Here is an 18,872-nt window from a genome sequence, read left to right as displayed (position 1 = left end):
GTAGTCAGCTATGCAACTGTTAAAAGGCAAGAATGGAGGATTGGATTGGATTGGATATGAAAAGTTTAATATGATGAGGATAAGTATATATGCAACTGAGGAGTCATAATAATATCAATTATAAGTAATGGAAAAATTCTGCGAGCAGAATGTTTACAAACATGTAAGTCATTTAAGGGCTAAGTTCCTTATTTTTTAAGTGACAGGCTTAAAACCTGTTGATTGTCAGTGACATATTTCCTTTAGAGTTGGTTTCATAAATTGTGTTGGTGTATAACTTAAGTGCATGCTTCCTTTGATTTTCATTTAATTTCATTTCCTCAATCAAAACTTTTAGCTATAATAACATTAAAGTAATTTGTATATATGTGTAGGAATGTGGAACACACCTGTTGGAAAATCACCATAAGAGACTATTGACATAGGATGTATCTGTTTTAATTTGAAATACTTAATTTCTGTGCCTGTCTTAATCCCACACATTCCATTTTAAACATATGGTTGTTGATGCCCATTGATTGTGCTGAAATAATTTCAATTATCTGCTTCCATATTTTCCTCATAATTTTTATGTTCTTGTTAAGTAAGGAGTAGTAATCTCCACAGGAAAAGGAAAACAAATCTATTGTATTTATCATATAGTAAGAAAACTGTAAACAATTATTAAAGAGCAAACTGAAGATTTTTGCCTGCAATGCTAAATTATTATTTATTATGCTTATCTGTCCTATTATCCCATTCATCTTTATGGGTCTTTTTTTTATTCATATGATGGATGGATCATAATGCTAGCTTTCTAGTTCTTAAAAAAAATGAACAAGAATTCAACATGGTTTAAGATGTATCACACAACAATTTCTTAACACGTATTGGTGCTGTGGCAGTATAAGCAGCATGTAATTATCATGGTCATCTTAAAAACTCAGTGCTCACAAATTCATAAACACTGAAATTAGGATAAAGTATATTATCTGTCATAAAATTTGGATTTTTATTTTGTTTAAAAGCACATCTTCTAAATAGATTTATTTTGTACAAATACTAATAAATATATGTATGGCATTGTATTTTCTCTGTAAATGTTTTTAAGTGTGGTCTTGATGTGGAGAAACCAAATTTTCTACAGTTCTATCCTTTGCCTTGCCTTTTTTTAAAAAACCTTCTCACATTATGTGATTATATAGCACTTTTGTACAATGAATGTCTATAATTTATTTCTGTCAAGTGTCTTGATTGTTTCTAAAAACTACATGTTAGGAAATTGTGCAAAACTCCTCTCATGGATTGCTTTAATAGATGGATAAATTGAGAATCCATAATGGAACAAAATCCAGAGGTCATGATCCCATAAGTAATTAAGTTTAGACAGATTAGTGTGAAAGGTTTTGGTTTATGCCCTCTATTTGTTCAGCACAGAACCTGAATATGTTAAAAATAGTGTTACTATTTTCAGATATTTCATTTTCTTGGATAACTTTGATAATGCTCATTTTTTTGATTTGTCCATTTGTTTTAGGTTTGCTTATTTAATTTTCTCCTATTGTGTGTGTCTTTTTACTGATGTGTACAATATATATAATTTTCTAAGTTATATTTTACCTTCAGTAATTCCTTTTTTTTATTATTTTTTTTAATTTTTTTTTTTATTTCCAGCTAGTGAAAATGTTGTCATCAATCAGTTGTTCCAGTCCAAACTGACACAAACTGGCTCACTTGTTCCTCCATATAATTCCCTTAAAATTAAAGGGTGTAAAGCAGCTTTGCTCAGTAAAAAAACATCTGTAACCTGTGCAAGTGGAGAAGCAAAGAAGTATATTGAACTCAGCAAGGTAAGAATTTAGGATTCTTTCATCTCTTGGCTCCTTGAAGATTTTTCTGTTATTTTGTCATTTCTGAAATCATCTTGTTCTCTGCTTCATTCTCTGCAGTCATTATGCTATTAAAATAATTTAGCACTTAGTATCAACACTAAGGCAGCAAAAGTGAGAAAAGGTTCTAATTTATGAACACTAGTAATTCTGGTTCAGGAATCTCTTTCTTGGACTCCTTGAGCTGAAGGTCAAACACGATGATGAGGTCCTTCAAGCCTGAACCATGATTGCCTGGTTGCAGGGCTTATTAGCAGTGGATGCAGTCTTACTAATTTTTGGCTGTATAGAAACACTTTGTTTTGTTTCCTTGAAATGCTATATGATGAATAGTTGAGTAAATTAAGACACCAGGACATAGGACATGTAAAAATAAAATCTTAATGTCCTTATTATGTCAACATGAGAAAATTTCTGGTTTGCTAAATACAGTTTTGTGTGGTTTTGTATGAAGAGCAAAATGTAGGTTTTGGCCAACATTGTTATTTTAAATGGTCTATTACATGCAAATTTCACAGACAATTTGAAATAAAATCAAACATGTCTCATTTCTGAGCTTACCTATTTTCCTGCTAACTAAGTCAGACAAAAAAAAGTTAAAAGAAAAACCCAAACACCATAAAACCACAAACAAAAAAAAAAGAGGGGGGAGCAGTAGAAAAACTTTGAAGTTTATCAGAAAATTAATTGTTCATGTCACATGGAACATCTCCCTTGAAAAGAAATAATGTGATTTACTGAGTCAATTCGTGACAGAGCTTTGGAATTTATCCTTCTAGAAAAGAAGCATGCTCTTCTCACAATGCATCAGCTGCCTCACCAGGCTCCTTGAATCTTACAACTCTATTTTTGGTTTACAGCTGCATAAAATTGATTCTGTCATGGGATTAAAGAGCCTGCTCTCATGTGTCATTGTGGAAGGCTTTGTACATCCATAGAATAGCAATGGGACTTTCCTTACAGTCCCCCTGCTGATAGCAGCATAATTCCTGACTACTGTTCTTGTCAGTAATCTCAGTGGAAAAATTTAAGTTGAAGTGAATGGTGTTGGTTTAAGGCTATATTTAGCAAACAGCTGAGGCATTACAAGGTGCCCTTAGGTGTCTTTCTACTGTAGGAACAGCTTCCTAGAGGAAGCTTCCTAAGGATGTGAAAAAGATCCTAGTCTCATACATGGGAGGAAGTATGAAAAGCGTATCTGAGTTAGAAGCCTAATCAAACCAGGGCAAAACACTGCACAGTTTAGATCTCTGAAATTATGCTGTTTTTGACATGTCCAGAGTAGCTTTTAACCTGTAGTTACTCTTTTGAGCAACAAAAGACATTAAATTCCTTTGAGAAGCATAGTATCTGAAGTTAGAAAATTCAGATTCAGTGAGAATACTGAGAACTTTTAGTCATTAGTTGGAAGGTGGGAAGAACTTCATCCTTCATCTATCTGGAGAGACAAGGATGGCTTTACTTCTCAAACACAGGCTTTGAGAAGAATTGTGTAGGTGAGACAGAATACTTTGTTGATAGGAAGGTGGTCTAATTTGAGCAAAGTACTGTACTGCCCTGCTGGACTGGGGCAGAACTTTAGGAATCTTAGCTGTTCCACTGGCAAAAAGCAACACTTGTTTTTTTGGAATAGGCACTCAATGCAGGAGCTGGAAGTAGGTAAGTGCTAAATTCTAAATTGTGGATCAAGCCCACATCTGTAACTGTGCTGTCCCAAATAATTCTTTCCATTTTTCAGTATAGCCCTGAATGTCTGCTTTGATGGACTGAAAAAATGTTTGGTTTGTTATTTTATTGCTGTAATTGCAAATGCAATGTAAGGGAATTTTTCTTGTCAGCCTAAAATTAAAATTATTATCTGTTGGAAAATCATAACCACTGTATTTTTATTGGTATTTATCCAGAAGTTCAAGGCAACAAAGAGAAGAAAAAAATAGAAAAGAGGAGAGGGAGAAGGAGGGACATTAAGGCATTAAGGCAAAAATTATCAACCAGAGACTGACATTGCTTTTTATTTGAAAATTGAGTCACAACATACATCATCCTGTAGGCAGTGGGAAACATAAAATGGAAGTTACATATGGTGCTGTGTATGGGCAGTCATCTAGAATCCACCATATCCAGGGAAGGGAAGTAGAGAAAGTTCAAATCAAACAGGAGTTTGTTGTGAGTCCCCTCCTCTTTTGTCTTGTCACTGCAATCCTAGCTAATTGCTAAGTTATATAATTATAAATATCTCTACATGTGGCCATGTGTTGATTTACCTTTCCAGAAATTACTCTCTTCTTGATGTTGAGCATGCTGGCTCAAGTAAGGATAGTCTACCTCTTTGAACTAATACTAGCACAATAGGATCCAAGACAGCAAAGCATCCGTTCTAAGACAGACATGAACAGATCTGTTAGCTGGCCAGAAATTTGGAGCACATAAGGACTCATAAGAATTTAGGGATGCCAGCTCAAGCCTCTGTGATTCATGAAGATCATGTCGCCTTTTCAAATAAAATAAATCTTCGTTGACACTCTCACAACTCTTGTTCACATCAACTTTTGCTCCCTTGTTTTTCTCTAATCTTATCCTGGTTCATATTTCGGCTCTGTTGTCTTCCCCTCAGTTACTTTGGAAGAACTGGATTGTTTCAGAGTTTATACAAGAGAAGTCTTTAGAGATTTTTTTAGGAGGAGATTTTGGCTTCTTAACAGTGATTACAAAAATGCATCTATGTGGAGTTTTTTTTCTGTAGATTAGAGGTGCAAGCTATTCCAATGTAAAGCTGTATATTAGAGGGTAATAGAGAGGTACAGCTTGAGTGATAGAATCTTTTTCCTTAGTTCATACCTGAAGATTAAAGATGTCCAAGTTTGGAGAGTTTAAATTAAATTAATTTTTTGTCTTCTTTAATTTTTCATTCATTTTCTCTCTCTCATTCTGAAACAAATATTTCTTTCCCATGGGAAGTCATATGTAACATGGGAGAGCAGGCAGGAATTTTAGCATCTAAAGTTCTGTTCCTGGATCTCCCAATAAGTCAAGAAACAATCTTGAGCTATTGATTTAAATATTGAGAGGAAGGGGTGACAGCATTATCCATAAGGTTGAGAAAATTCTATTTTGGTTATATTCCTCAGTTATTTTGTAAACTTTTACCGAAAACTCATTGGCATGCTAGTGGTTCTTTTTATGAGAAGAAATGGTTGTAACAAGCAGATCTTTCTTACTTTTTAGTTTTGAAGTTGAGGGTGAATTTGCCTTTAAAATCTTATTGCATCCTAGTAAGTGAAATAAAAAAGAGCTCCAAAATCTAGCATGGTGAGTAGAAAATTGCACTACAATATTTTTAATGGCATTTGGCTTGAGTGGGCCAAACTGATAAGATGTACACTTTTTTGATAATACTGGATAAAGGAGTAGGCCAGAACATATTGACTTAATAGAAAGGGATTTTTATGGGGTAAGGGGACTGAAGAAAGTCAATGGAGAGTCAAAGTTGAAAAGGCTGTCGTTGATAAGGGGGTTTAAATCTCACTGTTTTGCCAAATCCTAGAATGCAATCATTTTGCTAGCCTTTCTGTAGAAAGTTTTTTAAAAGACCCTAAATTCTGGAACCACTTTCAGTATGATTATTGTCATTTTTGTCTCAAAGTTAGGAAATAGAACAGCAAAAAATAAATTTGTTCTCCCCTCCCAATTCTGATGTATGGGGTAACATTGGTTCTAATGAGATGGGAAGTTATTAATATCTATGTCTCTAATTGGTGAAACTGTGTTAAAAAAATAAAAGTTTAACTGTGATCACATATGCAAGAAGAAATGAGAAGAGTTTTTAAAAAATATTTATATTCTTGTTTTGCTGTCAAGATTTTTTTAAACTATCTGTGCCCCTTAATTTATTGACTAAAACATCTACCAAAGGCATAAGGCACCTTCTTACGGAGTGACAGAATTATGCTACTTCTAGACCCTATGAATACTAACTGCACAAGTCCTGCTTCTTCCACAGAGTTCTGAAACGTATTGATTTGTCCAGTTATTTGTAAAAGATATATTACATTTATAATGTATGCAGCTGCTTTTGAAATCAGAACTCAGTCACCAGTCATGGCTCTTCAAATACCTGAGGATTCCTTTGCGAAACTCAGTCCTTGTCTGTGACACAGTGTTTGTACAAATTTTTGCCTTCATTAATCAATTGCAGCAATGACACTAAAGATGTATTGCCCATCTAGAGATAAAATTGTTGTGTGTGTGCTTTTCTTTTCCACAGCTGCTGAAAAAGAAAGGAACATCCTCATTTCTTCAGAGACTGGAACGAGGGGGCCCAACCACTGTGGCAATACAGCTCAGGGTCAGTGAACATCTTATGGACAGAAACTTGCAAAAGAATCTCCAGATGTTTTAAAGGCAGGATTTACCCTCTGCAGATTGTAATAGAAAAAAGAAAAATCTTATGTTTGAGAAAACTACCTTGCAAGACATGGTCAATCCTTTTGAGAAAATGGTGTTAAAACATTATGAACAGCATATATGTTGAATAATAATCTTAGCTGAACAAGAATGATTGATAATTGTTTGTTTATTTGTTTGTTTTTTTCCCCAGAAATCACTTGCTGATATTATTGGGAAGCTGCAGAATTGCACACCACATTGCATTCACTGTATAAAACCGAATAACTCCAAGTTGCCAGATACTTTTGATAATTTTTATGTGTCTGCTCAACTGCAGTATATTGGTGTCCTTGACATGATCAAAATTATTCGACATGGGTATCCAATACGTCTCTCTTTCACGGACTTCTTGTCAAGGTAAATTTTTTTGAGTTTCATAAAACTTTTTTTCCTACCTACAGTACAAAGCCTTCTGTCAAGTTCTGGTAGTGATTGTAATGTTGTTTTGCTTATGAGTCTTTCAGAATTTTTTCAGAGAAAATCTTGTCTACCTGCAAGTGGTATAGGCCTTTTACTTTTTAATTGAACAAATAATGAACTTTAGAAATGCATTTATAAATTTATAAAATTTATATTGATATGCAGAAATATATTTATAAAGATCATCAGAAAAATTAAGTTTTAAAGGTATGAAATCATAAAAGTGCTCTCTTTTACAGCTCATGCTGTTTGTATGATTTAAAAAATATCAAATATTGCATATCATCTGCAGGTAATTAAAAAGGAGAAGAAGAAATTGTTTAATTTTTCATCTTTCTAAGTATTGGTGTCATGGGTTCATTGTATTTCATAGGCTAGAATTTGTTTGTGCATGGTCATGAGATACTAATGCTCATGTCAGAACTCCATTTTTGTTATGGTTGTTGTTAGAAATCAGTGACATGTTGAATTAATGTGAAAAGATGAAAAGGTTTGCTTCTGTCTGAAGGCAAAGTCCTGTTCCCCGTTTCCTGTTCAGTGTTAGGCTTTTGGGTCACTTATATTCTCAAAAGATTCGGGAAAGACAGAGGACGTCTTACCCAAGAGGTATTTGTTAGCAATTTCATGCACTCAAGACAAGTTCTTTCTCTCTGCATGTTCTACTCCTTGATTGATATATATCTACCAGTCATGATCTGGCCTTTGTATTATTTTACTTCTGAAAAACGGCATGGGAATATCAGCTGCTTACACACAGCTTTCAGTTGTATTCTTGGAAAAAGTTGTGGATGTTAAATTACTGCTTGGGCAAAAAATTGTTCTCTCTGTAGATATTCAAACAGTGAGTTTGAGTTTGAATTACGGCCTCCTATACTCATACAGGAATATAGGAGTTTGTAATTCCATCTCTTTCATAAATAAACTGTCTGTGTCCTGCCAAAATATTCATCCTCCAGTGTGAATCGAGCTGGGCAGGTTGGTTGAGAAGAAGATGCTGATAATGGGAGATTTGGGAAAGCTTTCATGTTCTGAAGTTGTATGGGCAATCTCTACATAGACATTTCTGTATCACTGATCTGGACCTTCGAGGCACTGTTACATGAACGTAGTGCCACAAGCTTTCCTGAAGTTAGATCCTCACTGGGATTTCTGGCAGATACTTGCCACCCAGCCTTTTTCACTGCAATTCCCAGATAAAGGTTGGAAATTACCACAGGCCTCGACTCAATCTTGGTGGGTGATGGTGGAGGTTGCTGCTCTCTTGTAAAAGGGTAAATGAAATTAACCATGTGTACGAAGGTAATTTTCAGTGCCAGAGAATGGCACTCTTAATAGTACAGGCACAAGTCTGGCATATTTTCTTAATTTTGAGAAGTTTTGTTAAAAATGTAAATTCACTCTTTTTCATCAACACCTTCAAGTACCTCCCTAATACAAATTTTTACACTAAAGTCTAGAGGGCATTTGGTGTCTCACAGTAAATATTTATTTGCAGTAACAAGAGTGAGACAAAACCCTCAAAAATATGATGCCAGCAACATTTATGCTGTTACTTTAAGGTGTTCTAGTTTTGTTGCTCTGCATTTTTATCACTTTTCCTCCACAATAAATTACCTTTGAAGCTTTTTTGCAGCTGGGCCCCTTCTATTTTTCTACCAGGTCATAATAATTTTATTGTTGCACATAGAATTAATTAAACAGTGATGGGGCTAGCATGGTATCACCAAAAATGAAGTTTGTTTTAAAATATTCTTTGTGAATATAGGTTGAACCTACTCAGAATTTAGTAATAATCACTCTGCATGCAATCTCTCAATACTACTGAATTTTTAGATTTGTGTGTAAATAGAAATACAGAGCTCTTGGTCCAGAAGCATTGAAAAAGATCATCAGCATTGTGAAGCTTTTTACTGTAGCCATCTATGCCACACAGGCCAAAGCTTATCTTTCTTTGTAGAGGAGTGAATTTTTCACTTTATTCACCATGACAAGTTAACCTTCATATTCACATTGAGCGTATTTGGATAATTCTTTCCATTTAATAGTTTACGAATGTGACTATTTGTTCTTTTATTAGCTAAAAGTAATAATTTTTTAAGCAGAAAAATATATTATCAGACCACATTTCAAAAGTGCTGTCAGTTCTTAATGCTGTATGTTTTTTCAGACTGCAGGTAAGAAAAAAAATGTTGAATTCAGAGATTATGAGTTACCTTTTCAAAAAGTTTCCTAAAAAACCTTCATTTGTGCTACATCTCTATATTGCCTTGGTAACTGACAGGATATTTTTAGAAACCAGATAATTTGTTTTGGTGATTTTTTGTTAACTGTATTAGTTTTGTTGGCCATTCATCCAAACTCTGGTGTTCTCTTACTATTCATTGATTAGAATGAGAAATAATTTTGTCATATTTCCATATAGATTTACAGACCTGAAGCTGATGGAGTTTTTTATCTTTAAAACTTTTATTTCCTTTGCTGTCAAAGTGGTATTTCTAGTATTCTAAAGAGAATTTGTGGCCCTAATCCCAACCTGAATTCCCAAAAGATAAGGCATTAATATCCCCTCTCACCATCCCTGCGATTCTTGTGCACTGTGCATTTACGTTTTGTGTCTTCCTTATCATGTAGCTGATGTGGTCAGAATTCAAAATAATTATTAATTTAAAAATTAAACCACTTTTGTTGTTTTTGTTTTGCTGGCTTAGAAAAAGACAGGGTGTTTGAATTAGGGAACTTTGTGGCAAAAGGATGTAATAGTGGAAAACCTATATTCTATGAGCAATCAGACAGTAGCAGTGCATATTTAATTGGATAAATTTGAATAAATTTCTATTTCTATCTAATTAGGGATTAGTATGACTTGTTTTTAACCTATGTATGAGTTGTATTTGAACTCCTACAATGGCTTAAGAAAGAGTAGCTAAAGAAACGTCATATTTTGCAAGAGCATATCTTCCTGAGCTACAAAGCTTAATCATTACTTCTGTTGCTGTCCTTTTGGGTTTACTGGTTCTGCTTCTGTCTTACCAAAGTTGACAGCTGTGACATGCACCTCTCACTCACCAGAGTTTGCTGATCAGAAGAGAAATCTTGTGGAAATTCTCGTTATTAAATGGAAGCTGTGACACTTCTTCTCAATGAATATATAATAAAATGAGAATTCATAAGTTCAGATGCTATTAAATCCCGTAAAAATAGGATAAGAAATCATATATGTGATTCCAACAGATTTGCAAACTCCAGATGCAGTGTTTTTGCTGAATTTACCTGCCATGTTGGCTCAATTTCTAAAGCTCTGTAAGCACAGAGACAGGGATCAGTTTTTACCAAATATTAAAAACAGAAAACCTTAAGGAACACACATTTTACACTGCTAGAAAAGTTTACCCGTATATTTTGCTTAGAATGGTTCTCATTCTGAATTCTTCAGAATGGTTCTCAGTGGATTATCTTTTTAAATTCTAGCTTTGCTTTTTAAATCAAGGCAGTGGGACAAACAAATTTTAACGGGTTTAAAGTTTCCAGTTTGCAGCCCAAATTGTACACACAGGTAAAGTATCCTCAAATACATTTTTTCTTGGAAGAAAGAAAACAGTAAAATAGACATAGAATTAGCAACTGTCTGCAGATGGCTGTTTCTTTCCAGTATTTAGTGTTTTGATATCTTACTTAAAACTATATCTAATTTTAAATAATTCTAATTTAAAATATATCTAATTTAGAATAAGATATACAAAAAAGCCCATTAGTATAAACAGTAATTTATTATGGTTTTGGTAGTTGGTGCCATGTAATAGGAAAAGTAAGTATCAAGTGTCTGCTCTGTTTCCAGTGCAGAACAATATGGCTCAGAAACTCTCTGGGGCACAAACAGAACCTCGTTATATGAGCTTAATATTTAGAATCTAATCTCTTTACATCAGTCAATAAAATGGTTCCTGGCTGACTTTTATGGCATTCACCTCACGTAGTGCTCAGGGAAGAAATGTAAAAGCCATTTTGAATATAAATTTTTAAAAGTAATTATAATGATCAAAGACCCATGAGGTGACCTCAGCAAAGTACAAGAATACAGCTGTTCAGGGATGTTCAGGTAAAAGTGAGGCAGTAAGATGCTCTGTTTCACTCCCTCTGAGAAATTTTATATTGGTACCATCCTCCTCTACAAACACTCCATGTTCTCTAAATTGGAATAGAATTTAAAATGATTCCTCCTTTCTCTTTCTACTTTAATGTTGTTCATCAAGTTGCTGAACTACACACAGTTCTTTTCTCTCTCTGTATTTCAGTTTCCTTACCCAAGGAAGAATTTATGCACTACTAACTTAGAAACTAAGGTTCACATGTCCCATGTGTCTTGTGTCTCAGACACTGCCTAGCAGTGGAGACTGCAAGGTCCAGTTACACAGGTCCTTAAATAAGCATCTGTGTTTGCATTCCCTGCCAGTTTATATGAAACACTCAGAGCTGTTGAAGCTCAGGATAAGATCTGGGGATTATTGGAACTGATAAGCAATCTGAGCCTTTCACTTAGAAGATGAGAATGGCAGGATTTCTTTGGCAAAAATCTTGTTCAGAAAGCCCAGATTCTAGTCTGCTGTTCCTTGCATTTATTTCTGCACTTTTTGAGTGTTTCTTGGAATTTCATTACTGTCTCTCAGGTTTCTAGGTGGTCTTTCCTGGATTTAATTCCATCAATTTACCCTTGTGTTTTCTATCATGGAGGTCCCATCCTGCCTTCTGTGGCTGCTCAAGGAAGAGCAGAGAATATTTCATAGCCTGAAGGAGAACATGAAGGCTGTATGTAGAGACATTCTTTACAGTATTGTTGCAGGAGGATGTAAGTCACTAGAATGTTATGATTTACTATTTCTAATAATCTTTTAAAAATACTTAAATTGCACCAATGTAATCTTTAGTTTTATTTAGGCTAATGCAGCCATGAAGCTTTATAAGTAATTTATCCTCTTAAGACAGTATCAGATGCTGGTTTGGAGGTACATGCCATACTTTCTTCCTCCTCATCCTCCTCCCTGTCTTCTTTTCCTTTCCCCTTCTTCGCCATCTTCCCCTCTTTTTCTCCTTCTCCTTCCTTTCATAATCTAACTTTACTCTCCTATATGAATATGGTAAAAAATATCTAAATCACCAACTCTAAGCTTTATTTAAAAAAAAAAAAGAAATAAAGAGGTAACATTTGATAACATAACTTTTTTGTTTTAAAGCAACTTAAAAACATGGCATAACATCCATTTTAATAGGAAATATTATGAAGGAAGACTATGGAACACAATGATAATGGATTCTTATGGCAAGCATAGCAGTGAGGGTGAAACAAGTATGTTTGAAGACTTCTAATTAGAGGTTTTCCTCTGATTTTAGTATGAAGTTCTTAATTTATTCTTCAAGCTACGCTGAACTGCAGATCCTGAATTCTGTACTTCTAGTCAGGGGAGCAGTTATTGATAAGGAAATGCTCTGATAGTGGTCTTTGCATCAAAACTTCACGGAATTATTATTAACTCTTTCAAGTAATTGACTTTGTTTAGAGATCATTCTGAAGAGGTGACTTTTTTCTCAGGAAAGATTATATTAATGCTGATGTCATTGCTTTGTCAAGTAATGTCTGTCCTTTTTGTATAAAGTCCTTTCTAACAGCTATTGTAATATTTTCACCAAATTCATGCTATTAGCTGATGATGTATTATACAGATGTATTGTTTTTGTTTGTAAATCATATGCATGAGTCAACACTGAATATCTAAACTCCCTTCATCCAGAAGTATTTTGTTGTTCACTTACTTTTTCTTTCCCCTCTCCCTTTTTTTCCTCTTGAAAGCAGGGAAGTTATAATGTTTCACAATATATAATTTGTGAATTTAAAAAGTCAGCAGAACATTTCAGAGTCTCATGAGCAAGTTAGAGCATCAGTGAGAATGATATACAGAGCAGATTGCAAAGTGATGGGTCATCATCACACAGGCCTTTTCAGCTTTATTGTCTGCTATGCAGTACCAGTAATCCATAGAGCACTACACTGATATGTGCCATGATACCTTAAATCTTTACAAGGAGAGCAAGAAGTAATCTGGCTGGTGCTACAAAAGCAGCATTTCATTAAAGTAGATGTAATGATATCAATTTATATCAAATGGCAGTCTTGCCATTGTGGAGTTTGTTGCTTCAGACCTAGAGCTGGATGTGATATTTCTGACTGAGGGTAATAATTTTTGTCTTTCTTTCAGAATGCAAGCAAAGTGAGTAAATGATGTATCTTAAAATCATCAGTCTTGAGGGCACTTTAAATGCCAATTCATATACCTAACTTCTCATAAGGAATGAAGGTCATCCTTGAAGTTTAAAACTGTGATTTTCAAAATGTCTGTGTCCCTAGGAATTTTGGTAATTACCATAGAATCATAGAATGGTTTGGATTGGAAGGGACCTTAAAGATCATATGTTGCTCCAAATGACCTGTCATGGGCACCTTCCTCTATACAAGGTTGCTCAGAGCCACATCCAACCTGGCCTTGAACACTTCCAGGCATAAGGCATCCACAGCTTCTCTGAGCAACCTGTTCCAGAGCCATACCAACCACACAACAAAGAATTTCATCCTAATATCTAATTCAAACCTTTCAGTTTAAAGACATTCTCCCTTGTGCTATCATTTCCTGCACTTGTCAAAAGTCCCTCTCTGGCTTTCCTGTAGGCCACCTTTAGTTCCTGGGATGCCACAGTAGGGTTACTCCAGAGCCTTTTCCTCTCCAGGATGAACAAGCCCAGCTCCCTGAGCCTGTTTTCACAGAACAGGTATTCCAGCTCTCTGACTATTTTCATGGCCCTCCTTGGGGCTTGCTCCAACAGGTCACTGTCCTGTTCTGAGGACCCCAGAGCTGGACACAGCGCTCCAGATGGGGAATCACAAGGACAGAGTAGAGGGGCAAGATCACCTCCCTTGACCTGCTGGTCACACATTGATTTATTGATTTATTTATTTATTTATTTATGCATGCAGCCCAGGATACTGTTGCCTTTCTGAACTACAAATGAACTTTGCCAGCTCATTTCCAGCTTCTCATCCACCAGCACCCAAATAAAAGCACTTGGATAAAGAAGTGTCATTGGTTAATCCCATCTGGCAGCTCAATCCCAGGTGGCTACTAACTCATTTCTTCCTCGGTAGAGTGAGGGAGAGAATTAGGAGAGAAGTCAGAAAATTCATAAGTTGAAATAAATACAATTGAATAGAGAGAAATGAAAAATAAAGAATTAATTCTCTACTTCCCATTGGCAGACAGGTGTTCAGCCATCTCCAGGAAAGTATTTCATCATGCATACTTGGTGACTTGGGAAGACAGACATCATCACTCTGAAGGTCTCCTCTTCCTTTTTCCACCCCCAGCTTTTATTTGTTCTTTTCCTTTCACCACCCTTTCAGATAGGGGAGCCCAGTTTAGGATAATTTACAGCACTCAAAGTTACTCTAAATTACTAATTCCTCATGAAACCTTACCAGTAGGAGTTGATTATAATGTAAGAGATGACGAGAACCCAGAATGCTCTGGCATTCTCCCTGGCAAGACTAGAACTGGAGCAAATCACCCTGGGGAATTTCTGAGATGTAAGGTCTTTGGGACTGTCTTAGAGGTTACAGACCATTTCAAATCTACTTGTACAATGTGATAGCATAGCCAGAGTTACCAGGCTACTCATATTATGGAAAACCTAAATAACTCTTTCCATACAGTCTGACTGTAGATGGACTATTCTGTTTCATGCCCTTCGGAGTTGTTTCTTTGTATCCATTTGGCTTGTTTCCCCCATTATCCCCATTAGGTCCTTTTTGATATTTTGGAAACAAGAAATGCACAAGATAGCTTCATATGCCTGTGGTGACTTGCCTGATTAACCAGGAGTTAATTTGTAGGGTATGAAGAAAAGTGATCACTTTTAGGATGGGATTCAACTGACTTGTCTTAGGTTTATCCATTTTTGCAGGTACTTCCCAGACTCAGTGTAGCTCCATTCTATGGCAAGGGAAAGAATTAATGCTCTAAAATTAATCAGAGAACAACATTTTGGAGTCGAGACAGATGCAGTTTTTGAAGCTATACCACAGCATCTCCAGCCCACAGAATTAGTATTGTAAATCCAAAGTGTCGGTCCTTGTGTTACATGTCACAGAGTTTGGACAGTGACAATGGTAAAGCTACTGGTGTTTCTGGGGCTTACTGAGAGTACACAAATGACTGACTATAAGAGAAAAGAATTTCTCTTTTGACTGGAGTTTTCAGTGGGAGGCCAAACACCTGACTTCTAAACAAGACATCTAGCTGTATTTTGAAGGCTAAAAATAAATATCAGCATTGTTTGCTGGGCATCTTCAGAATCTTATAATGCAACCCTCATTTGCTAAAGCAATTACAAATGTGTAAATGTGTGTAAACTATTGAAGTCAGTTGAATTATTCATGTCTGTCATACACTTAACATTTCTACAAGATTGACAAGAAAAGGGGTCCCTTGAGCAGGAGGATGTAATTAGGTCATTAAATAGCCAGATACAGGAAAGTAAAGATGACATGGTCAGTTAAGTCTGATGGTTCCTAACTTTCAAATGTTTGGTGTGCAATCTGAATAATCTTCCAGCATTATGTATATTACATTTAGTATAGAATGCATAAAATTTAGTGAAGCTTCTTGCAGAGTCTATTGTTTTGTGCAATAGAGAATAATGTCCCAGTTTTTAGGCTGTTTCAGTAAGAATCTCAAGATATTGTTCTCCCTCCACTGCTAGGTGCATACAACTACATTAATTTCCTTAGGCTGTCATAAAACTTGGACACACGTGAGCATAATTCTGGCTGAACTCTTTCAGCAGTTCTTGTGATTTTATTTTATTGTCAAGATCTGTGAAATTTTAAAATTTTTATTTAATTTCTAGATTTAAGGGCCACCCTCAGTACCTCTGCTTTCCACTAGCACTTGACATTTCCTATCCCTCAGATTGAAAAAAGTTTATTATATCACTTAAATAACCCGTATATTCCTTATAAAAATCTGTGCTTTTTTTTTTTTTACATCTGTGAGTTTCAAAGCTTCTGCTATTTCTAAACATGGAGAAACGTTGTCACAATGTACTAAAATATGTACCACAGGACTGGATTTCATCTAAAAGCATTGATTATAAAAATAGATATAATTTGTACAAAAATAAGCATAATGAAAGTTATTGACCTATATCTCACAAACTGAGTTGGATGTGCCTATAACCAGCAGCTAATAACTTTATTTCAGAACCTTAAGGTTCCAACAAAAATCACTATTAAATACTTCAAAATTTGCTGGCATCACATGCTGACAAAGATAATGGATATAGATTTATGTGTGGTAGGAAGAAATTCAGTTAAAGCCTGCCATAGAAATAAACCTGTTAAAATATTATCAACTACTAATATTTTCGCTAATCCTTATACATTGAAACTCTTCTAGGAAATGCTTGTTAGAATTTCTGTCCTCTTAAATTAATACAAACAGCATATATTTAAAACTCGTATTTTAAAGAAGTCAGTATGCAACACATTATTTTCTACCAGTGGCACTGTGCAGGAAATCTGAATTATTGGTTTAAGGTGCAAATTGTCACATAGATTAATTTATTTTTTCCTGTATAATTTTAAAATAATTCATTGTTATTTATTGCTTAATTAAATATGTCTGTGTGATTTCAATGCTTAGAAAAATATTAGTTGATCTTGATTGCTGGTTTTTTATGGTCATAGGACTTGTATAGATGCAGTCCAGCTGCTTCACACTCAAGAACAACTGTCACCCTTCTGCTGTTTCTTCTTTCCATGACTCTGCAGCTGTTAAATTCTTTCCACTCAACTCATGTATTCATGGCACCCTTTTTCTCTTTATCCATATCTTGACATTCTTTGCAGCCATTTAATCTTCAGCAGAAGAACCTGAATGACACTTCCTAAAACTGGATTTCTTAGTCAAGCTGAATAATAATAGGCGGTTTTTACTGGTGATATCGGAGAGCAGATACAAAATCCTATGTAATCATGCACATAAAATCCTTTTATGCATCTTAATCACTGGACCTTACTTTGCTTTCTTGTTGAGACCAATGTGGCATAAAATCATCTGTTTTAACAGAATTACTTCAGCTGTATTTCACCCTAAATGAGAGCAGAATCTGGGCCACTCTTGGCAGACGACCTTAGCATATCTTGGAAAATGATGATTTTGGACAGTTTGTCTAATCATTATTCAATCCACAGCCAGGAGAATCCCTGTTACCCAGGCTGATAGCACTCACAGGGTTCAGAGGCACAAGGGAAGCTCTCACAGAAGAGAGCAGCAATAGAAACAATCTCACAGAGAAGCTATTTTGCCATTTGGTTTTAAAAGGCATGAAAATCCTTCCCCATAATCCAAATAAATGTTGTCTAAGGTACTAGTGAGTCTTGTGGAAAGGGTTTTATATGTTCCCATTCCTCTTTGGCTGAGTACTGGTTGCACAGGAGAAGAAAGACCAAAAGGAATGAAGAAGAAAAGCATTTTCTAGATGGAACAGCAAATCTAATCCTATTTCTCTTAAATATCACAATTTCCATTTGATTCCAGCTTTACTTTCTACTTCTGCAATATACAGATATCTCAGTATATTTCCCAGTGAGCTGGGCAGTGCCTTTTTGGCAAACAGTGAACCACTGAAGTAGAAATGTCACCAGGAGTCCAAGCAGGAAAACTACAAGTACACTTTGGTGTTTCAATTGAAGGACTTTTGATTTTGATGCCCTATTATCACATGACTGTGTCTGTAGAAAAAGGAAAGGAGCTTCACTGGACAGGACACTAGTCCTACAACACCTTTTTATTAAACACAATCAAATTAGCAGGTTAAAAAAGAAATTTAAATTTATTCTATAGCTCATATATTCTGTGTACAGTGAAGCATTTTATGGCCCTGTGTTCATGTTGGTGGGATGCTCAACCATGAAGATGTAATTATCTATGGAAAAGATATCTATCAAGATGTCTACCTGTCTAGCAGGAGCTAAATGTAAACCCTTGCTGAGGTAGAGTTAGAGGTATATGCTTATAGATGTAGTAGAGCTGCTTGTTTGCTCAATGCTAGTATATTTCTGAGACAATGTGTGATTTTTGCCAATTTTTAAAGTAAATATGTTTTACATTGCTTTATCAAGATGGAATGGGAGTGTCATCTTTAAGTAAGATGCTGCAAAAGTACTGTAAATCTTTAGCTAATCTTTAGCAGATGTTGCGAATTTTCTTTTTTTTTATTTGCATAGTTGAATCCACTAATCCCAAGAGCCGAACCATAATTTATATTCTACTCACTATTCTGCTGCCACATTGTCTGAGATGAGGAAGCCTCTGCTTAATTACAGGAAGTATGTGAATAAATAAACCAGGACTAAGACACACGTCTTCATTACTTCTTTTCTTCCGAAACTGAAATTCAGATGTCTAGAAAAGATTAAGGGTCACAAAGCCTAATGCAAAAAACCCATAAAACTCAGGAAAAAAATAATTTTTGCAATTCATTTATTTATCATCTGTCATAAGGTAGTATCTTTATCTGAGAAATATGTCTTACTTTTTATTCAGTCTAAGAGAAGAGGAAGTATAGAAAGGGGAAAAAAGAGACTTTACCAAGACAGCACAACCTGAACCTTTATGATGGCAGTCTTTGCATTTCTTCTAGCAGAAATATGGGACACAATTTAATTTTGATTCTTGCCTTTTATTCACTACCTTTTTAATACATCTTATTAAGTCATAACAGTTTACCTTGGCAAACAGTTTACACTGTAGTAAGCAAAAGAAAGAGAAAATTAAACTACAACAAAATGAATTATACTGACAAGAGTGTCGCTCATTTTTCCTTACATAAGTTGTGTTTGGATATTTAAAACTTAAAAGTACGTAACTTAGCAGTATTCTAAAGCAGTTACCTGCCAGCCATATGTGATTTTTATTTTTTAAGCAACAAGACAAAGACATGGAAGGAAGCAGCTTCCTTCAGGAAAGATTTGACTTGTGGTGTTAGAAACTATCGTCTTACTGAGGATATTGGATTGCAGTCAGTAGCTACCTC

The 18,872-nt window shown here is 35.2% G+C and overlaps 1 protein-coding gene across 1 annotated transcript in view; it reads left to right on the top strand.

Annotated features, from left to right (window-relative positions):
• The window catches only part of MYO16 (myosin XVI), a 258,913-nt gene that overhangs the window by 177,140 nt on the left and 62,901 nt on the right, over nt 1–18,872 (top strand). The window contains exons 24-26 of the mRNA XM_062515094.1: nt 1,654–1,829; nt 6,133–6,213; nt 6,466–6,671. Of these exons, the coding sequence (XP_062371078.1) occupies nt 1,654–1,829; nt 6,133–6,213; nt 6,466–6,671 (463 nt within the window). The remainder of the gene's footprint in view (nt 1–1,653; nt 1,830–6,132; nt 6,214–6,465; nt 6,672–18,872) is intronic.

Source organism: Cinclus cinclus, chromosome 2 (genome assembly GCF_963662255.1).
Source record: "Cinclus cinclus chromosome 2, bCinCin1.1, whole genome shotgun sequence".
In the NCBI taxonomy this organism is placed as follows: Eukaryota; Metazoa; Chordata; class Aves; order Passeriformes; family Cinclidae; genus Cinclus; species Cinclus cinclus.
The sequence above is the reverse complement of the archived record's forward strand: the minus strand, read 5'-3'. Positions and strand labels throughout refer to the sequence as shown.